Here is a 10,155-nt window from a genome sequence, read left to right as displayed (position 1 = left end):
AAGAAATATGGGAAATGGGGTACAGAAATCCATTCTGCCCTACAGGAAAATTGAAGGGGAAGGGGTTAAGAGAAGAGGGGAAGAGATAGAAGGGAAGGGGTATTTAGAATGCATGCCATCTTGGGGTGGGGGGAGGGGTGAGATGGGGTGAAAATTTGGAACTCAAAATCTTATGGAAGTAAATGTTGAAAACAAAAAAATAAATTAAAATTACCATTAAAAAATTATTGTTTTTCACAATTGGAATGGGCTAGAAACTGAATTCCAAATAGTTTACACTCTATCCTAAGTGTTTATTTAAAGCTCACATATTACTGAGCATTAGCTGAATTTTTAAGAAAGTTCCATCTTTTTCAATTCTCCAAAATCCCTCCAGATGGCATTAAAAGGCTTCTCCTTCTAGCTTTTGTTGCAATGCCATTTTAAAAAGATGGCCATTATTTGAACCATTTTAGACCAAAGTACACTATTAAGCACTCACAGACATCATAGGATCAGAAACCAGGGCAACATTATCATTTAGGTTTAAAATATGCATATGTATATTTATACATATAAATGATGAAGATATATGAATGTATATACTATATATATGCAAAACAATTTAATAAATTAAACTCTGTCTTTCATGAAATCTATACACATCTAGAAAAGCCATTTCTTAGTTTATGCTAAAGGATATTTTTCTGGAATTTCAGAAACCCCTCAGTAAATGCTTTCTCTTGACTGGACTTCTTTTTGTGTGTGATGACTTGTGGACATGAACCAAACTGATTTCTTGTCATGGTCACATAAAACAGCTCTTTAAATTTAAAACAATATGAGGCATAGGTCATATATTATGGGCATTACAATCTCAAACCCACAAATCTTCCCTATTAGGAGGAAACATTCTTCATTCCTCCAGTGGGATTAAAAAAAATGACTTTTCTGAGACAACTCTGTTACTGATTCATGCAAGTCTAAGGTGAGTTCATTTCTTAACCCTGAGATTATTTTTTTTTAAATTCCAAGTCCATCAGCTTACTGTAAAAAACTACCAGTAAAAGAGATATCCTTAGAACCTTTGTAGGATGAGAGGAAAAAAATGGTAAAAGATGGATTGTGAAACCCAAGTCTTTTACAAGTGAGTCTTTCCCTAGTTTATTTCATGATGACTTTTATTAACTCAAAAACACCAACAAAATCTTGAGAGATCAGACATAACCTATAATTGGATTTCAAGCAATTCAAAGGTGGGTGAAGTTACACACTGCAGTCTTCTAAAATTACATCACAATATGGTATCTTTTAGTCAATGTGACAAACTTGCACAATTGTGAAGGATAGACCAATTCTAAAGAGTTAACCTTTCAAATGCTTTGTTCAGTCTCCAACACACACACACACACACACACGCACACTCACATCCACACCTTCCCTCCTCCCCCCCTCAAAAATCCCATTATATTTGCATGGTTCAGTAGAGGACCATTCCTTGATCTCAAGATCACTCATGCTAATGATCCTAATGAACTGAATATGCATCTGCACTTTGAAAAAACGTTTTAAAGAAGGACGTTATCACAAGGGAGAACCACAAGCTTCCTTCTGTTTTAAAAAAAAAAGTAGTCCCACTATTCTCTATCACAAAGCAGATTAAAGAACAGTTATCTTAGATTAAAACATGAAATCAACTTACGAAGTATTTGATGTACCATTGTCCGGACTCTTTGGCTCAGCATCACCTTTCTCTTAAGAAAAGAAGCAGGGGAAAAATACAAAGAATACATGAGTATAACAGTCTTCAAGATTTGAGAGAGATAAAACACATTCTCATGCTCATATTAACAATATTGCAAAATGTGCAGCAGGAGGCTTTTTAAACATCTTTTACAGTCTGAGTGCCGGATTTGCAAAATAATTTCTTCTATGCTATCCAATTGCCCAAGCAATGATTTATAAGTAGGTACTAAAGTGCTATTTACAAACAACTAGGGGACTCAATGCAGGACACAGTGCCAAAGCATGCTTATCTTTCAGAGAGAATCTTCCACTTCATTTTACTGTAAATCTAAGGAACTAAATTGTATTAATATTCAACCACCAACACACCTTTTGCTTTGATCCCATTTGTAAGTACAACCTAAACTGGGTCAAGTTAGATCATTACCTAGCTTGGAGAAGTGAAGGGAACATTGAGGTCTTGCCACATGTCATACCTCCCCTATGTAGCAATTTCCCATCCAGGGCCCTGTCAAAATGTTTTTGGGAGTCCTATGTACATGGAGAACGAGATGGAAACCAGAAAGCCTTTCTGACCATCTGAGAGGTTCATTAAAGAAATGTTTCTGTGGTCTGTAGTCATTAAAGATTTGGCTTGGTTTGGTTTATGGAAGTAGAGGGTTTTAACCATGGGGCTTATATCCATTTCACTTTGGATAGTTTAAAGGCAAATTCCTTTTGTGATAGGCATAATATAATTTTTAGCTACTTAACACCAAATGTTTGCAGTATGCTCCTGAAAACTGTTATATGGTTTCTCCCTAAGAGATAGATCACTTGAGAGGTGAGTATTGTGATTATGTACCTCCTTGGCTGTCTGCTAGGTACATTTGTTCAAGGTTGCCAGTTGCTTTGAGATAGAAAATGAAAAATCTTTATATAGCCCTTTGTTATAAATGAATAAATCGGGCTTTTGGTTTAGCTATTTCTATATATTTAGGGTAAAATAAGGATGCCTACAACTTGAGAAAAATTTGTTGTACACAACTTAATCCCAAGGAATTAAAAGAACATTTCCAAAGTTCTACCATAATTTGCACCAAACATTTAATCAAGGTTACAAATATATCAAAACCATTATTAACTGGATACCTACTAAGCAGAACTGTCTGCTAAATGGAGACTTTTTTTGGGTAGTACTCAACTTTCATAAGAAAAAGGCAAATTAAACAAGTTATTATCAGAATTTAGTAAAACCAAACCAAACCAAAATATTCAACCCCAATTTCAGGATACGTGCTGAGCTCAGCACTCATTCAGCTTGATCTCTGTCACTTTCTATGGTTGCATCTACAGAAATGTACAGTGAAAATTGATCTTTATAGTGATGACCAAGAGGCAATAAAAAGAACTAATATAATTAGAAAGGGCTAAAGTAAAAAGGGTTTCTGATTAATTGCAGATAAATCAGAATTCTCAATTAAACAGAATGCCTTATATTCCATGAGTATTTTGGTCAGCTTAAAAATTTTTTCTTTTTGCATTATTACCCTCACTTTATAGATGGGAAAACTATGGAACACAGATAAGTCTGGTTCATTTTTGCTTAAAGCTTTATAATGAAGTAGCAGAGAAGCTGCTTCTGGACCTTCATTCTTCTGATACCAAGTGCCTTGTTATATTCCAAGGGCTAGGAGTTCCCAGTTGTGTGTGTGTGTGTGTGTGTGTGCTACTTATTTCTTGAAGCCTTGGGGTACAATTGTGGGGTACAATGCAGAGAAAGAAGTGACAGGCAAGAGGAAGTGGGGTGTGATGGACAAGGGAGGCCATTCCACTAACTGCATTCTATTTCTCACTGGCAAGCCTGAAAAATCATAGGAAAAAATGTGTGGCGGAGAAGGAGTATAATGGTGGCAAATATCTTGAAAATCTATCCCTTAAGGTTTAAGATCTACTGGCAGGTCCTAATCTATTGTTTGGGGGAGGGGGAGGGAAAAAGCCCTGGTCAGTACCATTCCAAATATATTGTCATTTACTAGCCTTTATCAGCTCCCTTCCAAGAATGGAAGCAACCTTAGGAGGGATTGATTAGGTAAGCAGTTTCCATTGCACGTGGGTGGTGCTGGCAGTGCCCTAAGCAATGCAGTGATGGAAGCATAACTATACAAAGGGGCCAGAGCCGGACACATAATGCTGGTTTTCCTTCCTAGGAGAAAGGATTCTCAGCAAGCAAAAGAAGATTTCTCCTATTCCCTCTCCCTGACTGCTGCAGCCATGTTGTTTCCTGGACACAGTGATCCCTCTTGTTTTTCTCACTCTTTGTCACTCTTCAGAATCCACAGTGTTATAATGGCCAATTTAAAGATCAACAGTAGGGATGTTAATTGTTCGCCATCGCTTAAATGTGCTGATTGTCTACGGCCTGGGCCACAAATTTAGTAAATACACATCCTCCCTTTCTAGGTCCTTGATTTAGATGTTTCTTTACTGGGCTCACACACACTTACACTATGTCAACATTAGTAGTTGGTGGTCTGAATTCTAAAGGTTAATCATGATTATAGGATTCAACAACTAAATTATGGGATAAAATACTGTAATACATTTGCTGTATTATCCTCCCCCCCAACCTGTTATGAAGTTAAAGTTCAGTGATGGAGGGCTAATTTATGGAGCTACCTTGTTAGTTCAGAACTTGGTCCCACAAAACTTTGCCTTTCCCTTTCTTTCTCTGGCAGCAAAAAAAAAAATAGTTATAACAAGCATAATTTCTAAATCTATCTCAGAAATCAGCTTCCTGTAGTTGGTCTGAGTCTACAAAATGCCTCTTCCTCTCCTAATTCTCTATGAACCCCTCCCCCAAAACCCACCAAGAAATTACATCATAGCATTATAGATTGCAGTATCATAGATTTAGGGCTGGCAATTTCCTTAGAGGTCACTGAATCCAACCCTCTCATTTTATACAAAAAGACAGCTGAGGCCCAGAGGGGTTAGCTGACTTGCCCAAAGTCACAAAATTATTAAAAGTAGTGAACTCAGACTTCAGATCCAGTGTCTTTTTTTTCAATTAGTTTGTTTTTTACTATATAAGCCTGGTAATGAAAGAAAAAAAAATCAGACAAAGTCAGTTGTTTGAATTTCCCTGGTGACCACATGTGAGTAGTCCTAGAGTCCTCACCCAGGCAGGAGCAGTAGCAGCAGTAACAAATTAGTAAATTTGTTTTTGAGCTCACACTTTGATTGGAAGTTTTGTTCCCTGGTTTAGGTTTGTGATGCAGTTATTTAGTTTAGGGAGGACTTGCAGAGGTCCAGTTAATTAACTCCAGGTCAGGAAAAACAAACCAATCCCAGGCACACTAATACGGTTGTCACCACCAGCCACCACAACCCCTGCTCATGTTCCTTGTACAGGTAGCTACAATTACTTTAAGTAAAGCATAACTGATCTGAAGTATAATTTTCTCTCAAAGCAGAATCTTCCCCCACCACTCCTCTCCCTTCACTTTTAGGAAGCTGGTTAATTTCTCTCCCCCCCCTACCCTTTATGACTCGTCACCAAGTACACCTCACACAGGCAATTAAATGCAACCCACAACAAACAGACCTGGGAATGGAAGGCAGTATCAAACATTTCAAAACACCTTGTGTCAGAAAACAAGAACTCAATAACAAAAGCTAGTACAATGTTTCTGTTGCTTTAATAAATATATTTTACCTCAAGCAATAAGGCTGCTAAAGAACCCACAGGTGGAGGGATCCCTGATCTGATTACATGTGGGATCTGGGGTCTGAGTGGCTGGCTGGCTTCAGTCAAATCAGGGACAAGCTGCAACTGATTATCAATTCTCTTAGCAGCGCTCACTGTTGTAGCAACAGAGACAACAGAAAAGGTTTTGGCAGAGGGGAGGGATACAACCAAGCCACACAAGACATTTATGAAAAACTGGAGAGTAAGGGCCTTTAGCAGCTTCAATATTGGGAATGAATGAACCTTTCTAGGGAAATTAAGTGCAGGATGATGGACAGAGATGATGGCTGTTCACATCCTTTAAGGGAGCAGAGAACACAAAATACTCCCATATCTTAAAACTATAAATGATGCAATTTTTGGAGTTAATTTCACGAGTTTAAAAATGTGAGCTTTTAAGTATCAAGTCTTCTTTATCAATCTTCAAGTTGGTGGGGTTGGGGGAGTGGGATGGAATGGAGTGGTGGAAAGTAATAGGCGCTAGAGTTTTCTGAGTTGGGAATTTTCAACCCAGTAAATGGGCTCTCTATCAAAAGCCACCAAGCTGGATTGTTTCATAGCAGACCTGGCCATGTGACTGGACACCATATGGTCATAGGATTGACAACAAACACTGTCACTGACTCTATTTCATGGTAACTTGTGTGCCCATCATTAAAAATTCTGAAATTATAGTTTTAAATATTTATATTCTACTACAAGGAGGAATGGTTAAAAACAAATTGGACAGAATTGGGATCAAATGTTTTCCAGATTCATAGCTCCATCTTTGTATCTCCAGTATTGACTTTATCTGTGGTAGGTACTCAATAAATATTTGCCATTTCTGATGTCTATGCCTTATTACTAGGGAACTCAATGTTATAGGATCATAATGCTGTGGATAGGACAAGCAAAGGAGATTCTCCATTGGAAATAAAGCAGTTAATTATATGAGATGGAGATAGAAATGGTCATAGAGAATAGCCTACTGGCCAGCCCAACTGTCTTGACCTCAGTCTTGCTATTGAACTGTGATGACTCTGGGGGAAGGAATGAGGCTGATGACTTTGCATAGCTCTGCCTCATTTAAATCCAATTCACCTGCAAGTCAAGTAAGTTATCACCCTTGTGATTTCATCGATCTCATTGAGACTGAAGGATGAACAACAACAACAATAATGGCTGACCATTTAGTTAACTTAAAGTAGAGTTTTAGTTCTTTCCTGTGTGACTCTGCCACATTAATATTAATCTAGTTCAAATAGTTTACTAAATTTTACTTTTCTGGCACTGCTATCGGACCTGGCATTCATGATCATTATCACACATAATACACTGATGTTGTTGAAAGGGCTCCAAGATAGATTTACTGTTTACTGAATTCTGCTCTATTAGTGAACAGTATAAGAAACAAAGTTTTACTATGTTATATGATGATTTCTTTATATAGAGGTTCACTAACTATTTTAATATTTAAATTTCTTGAATGCTTTACCAAATAACAGGCCAACCTTTTTCTTAAATTTTCACCTTGACTTATTAAATCAAATTTAGTTCTATGATAAATAATTCACCACACTGACAAATGTCAATTGTCCTTCCCTAACACCTCTCACATCTATCCCATTCTCTCCACTTACACAGCTCAGGCCTTCATCATCTCTCAACTGTATTATTGCAATAGCCTCTTACTTAATGACTCTGTTCTCCTCCATCTCCAACCCATCAGCAACATGGCTGCAAAACTGATATTCCCAATGGCCAGGGCTAGGCATGTTACTCTCCTGCCCAAGAAACCTGAGTGGCTCTCAATTTGCTCTCAATTGTAAAGTATAAACTCCCATGTTCAGCATTTAAAGCCCTTTCCAGTTTGGTTCCAATGTATTTTTCCAGGCTGATCCCACATTACTCTACCTCACACACTTTGTTCTTATCAAACTTGCCTATTTGCTGTTTCTCTTACACAATATTATTATCTGTTGCTTCTGCAACTTTGCACGAGTCATACCCCATGCCTGAACTCAACTCGGCTCTCCTTTCTGCCTCCCAGAAATCTTTAGCTCCCTTGAAGTCTCAGATTAAGGGCTAGCTCCTCTTACAAGAATTCTTTCCTGAGTCCCCAGTTGTTACTACTCTACGCAATTTAATTTTGTGTTTATTTTGTACATCTGTTTTGTATTCATCTTTTTTGTACATCTTTGTATTCATGTTGCATTTAAAATCTTTTTGCTTTATCAAAATTGAGAATCCTAAAAATTTCATGTAGGTACCTTGTCATATAGTTTCAATGTGATCAGTGATGAGATCAATAAAATCAGATTTGTAGAAAATGGTGCAATTAATTTGTTAGAGCTATATGTGTCTATGTTAAAAAATGGTGAGAAGAATAATGGACATTGTTTAGGTACTTTGTTTCTTAGATCTGCTTGCTTAGCTTGACTGAGTACATGCCACCATGAATTCCAGGAATTTTTAGTCTCTGCTTAAAATGTCATACAATCTTTAGTTTCATATAAGGAATGTGTCTTCCTTTGCGTATCTTACAAATTGTAGCCAAGAGCATTAGTAGCATGAAATGTCACCAGAAAAAAGGTGGCAAGCTTGAAGAATCAAGATTTGTAATGCACTATTTCTGGACAATGATTTAATCACATTATAGTATATTTGAGAGGCAGAGTAGAGCACTGGATAGTCAGTCAGGAAGACCTTGGCTGAATTCCTGCCCCTGACACATACTGGCTGTGTGACCCTGGGAAAGTCACTTAACTTCTAAGTACTCTAGACCCAGCGATATCAAATTCAGATACCAGTTGCCAGTGATTGGGGAAGAAACCAGATTAAAATGTAATTAGGAAATGTTAGATAATAAATAAAATATATAATACATAAATAAAATATAATACAACATAGATAATGTTAATTTGTGTTTTTTTGAAGTCAATATTCAAGAGGCAGTAGATGGCTTAGTGGATAGAGTGCTGGGCCTGGAGTCAGGAAGATCTGAGTTCAAATATGGCCTTAGAAACTCACTAGCCATGTAACTCTGAGCAAGTCACTTAACTTCTGTTTGCCTAAATCCACTGGAGAGGGAAATGACAAACCACTCTAGTATCTCTGCCAAGAAAACCCCCAAAAAGAGGTCATGAAGAGTGGGACATTGATGAACAACAACAATAAGTCAATATGGAGCCAACAGGAATTCTTTCTATTCTAGTTTGACACCACAGCTCTAGTCAACTCTTTTCAAGACCGTATGTTGCTAAGGAACTGCTGGCTTGAATTTGTAGAGGGAGGTTTCCTCACCTTAGAGTTCCTTGTACAATGAAATCACCCGTCCAATCCCTAACCCATGGTATATATTTTTTAAATGTCCTTCTTTCTCCCTCTTCTCCTTGACAACTTCAAGATGAAGGCAATTAGAGGTTTTGTGCACTTATTATTCTATTAAATCCCTCTCGTAGCATGAAATGTTTAGAATCAAATACAGGGACACCATGAACAAAACAATAGTAACTCCTTGGTAATTTCTGGTCATTGGCGTTCTGTGCTTAGCTTTTGTAAGTGTTGAAGGATCTTATAAAAATAAACGTCTTTCCTTCTAGTTTCCTCTATTCATTACCGAATTTATTATTTTCCCTCAGAATTCTAGTGCTTTGGCCTTTTACTTCTTGCTTCATACCCCGGCTCACAGTAAATCCCAGCTGATGGCAGGATAATTAAGTGACATTGCTGTATTCATTCTCACAGCATTATCTTCCCATACTGACCTTTCTCTAGCAAAATTCTGCACTGTGCATTAACAGCCTGCAGCATCCCAACACTCTCCCCCTGGATGTCTTCCCCCCATACCCAGTGGGTGAGCACTCAATTTCAAAGCCACATCTTCTGGCTCAGAGTGTTTTTCATCTTCAAACACAGCTTTGTAATTGGCAAGTGGTGCTCTCAGCTGGCTGACTGGTCATGAAACTAACAAAATACAGCCTTTGTTGGTATGCTTTAATGACATGAACTGGGTAGGTCATGCATTTTTAATACACAGGACAACATTCATACCAATCAGGGGTGCCAGGAGAGAGAATTAAAACAGCGCTTCACAGAATGATTCCGTCTTTTCTTTGACGACAAAGCCTAAATGTTTTACTAGTCACTAACTGCAATATGGCTCCTCCTCCACCCAATTGATGTCAGTGTATTTTTGGAAGACTGTATGGTACATGCCCAGCAAGGTGCTGCTTTTCTTTAAAGTAGCCTCTTGGGAGTTTTATGGCAATTTAGCTTGGGGCCCCTTGATTGGCTTTCTTTCCCCACCCACTTCCTTTTAATTTAGGAAACCAATTATTTACCCTTTAAAATTTGTTGTCTTCCCACATATACTAGAGATCAACTTTAATGAAGCAAGCTGTTCTTTCCAACTTCAGAGAAACAGCATTATGAAAAATAGCATTTATATACCCTAGCCTTCCTTCCTCTGGACAAAGGTAAAAAAGAGTTTCAAGGTCATTCCTAAGTCTGATTCTCTACTTGAGCAAAACAACACTGGACACTAAGTCTTGGGTTCAAGAACCAAGGCTCAAGAGCCAATATTGTTTAGTCTTGTTCTCTTTCTTAATTTTGTTTTTTCTTTCATCTACTTCTTAGGTTTCTTCTTTGTTGTGTATATAATCAGGAACTCTCCTATTTCCCAATAGGTCATGCTCCAGCTTCCCCCCGCCATGACT

At 37.8% G+C, this 10,155-nt stretch overlaps 1 protein-coding gene across 1 annotated transcript in view; it reads right to left on the bottom strand.

The window, feature by feature from the left end:
• The window catches only part of AFF3 (AF4/FMR2 family member 3), a 666,987-nt gene that overhangs the window by 221,892 nt on the left and 434,940 nt on the right, over window positions 1-10,155 (bottom strand). The window contains exon 7 of the mRNA XM_027842571.1: window positions 1,682-1,733. Coding sequence (XP_027698372.1) covers window positions 1,682-1,733 — 52 coding nt within the window. The remainder of the gene's footprint in view (window positions 1-1,681; window positions 1,734-10,155) is intronic.

Source organism: Vombatus ursinus, unplaced genomic scaffold (assembly GCF_900497805.2).
Source record: "Vombatus ursinus unplaced genomic scaffold, bare-nosed wombat genome assembly UNPS02014877.1, whole genome shotgun sequence".
NCBI lineage: Eukaryota > Metazoa > Chordata > Mammalia > Diprotodontia > Vombatidae > Vombatus > Vombatus ursinus.
This window is presented reverse-complemented; position numbering and strand designations above follow the sequence as displayed.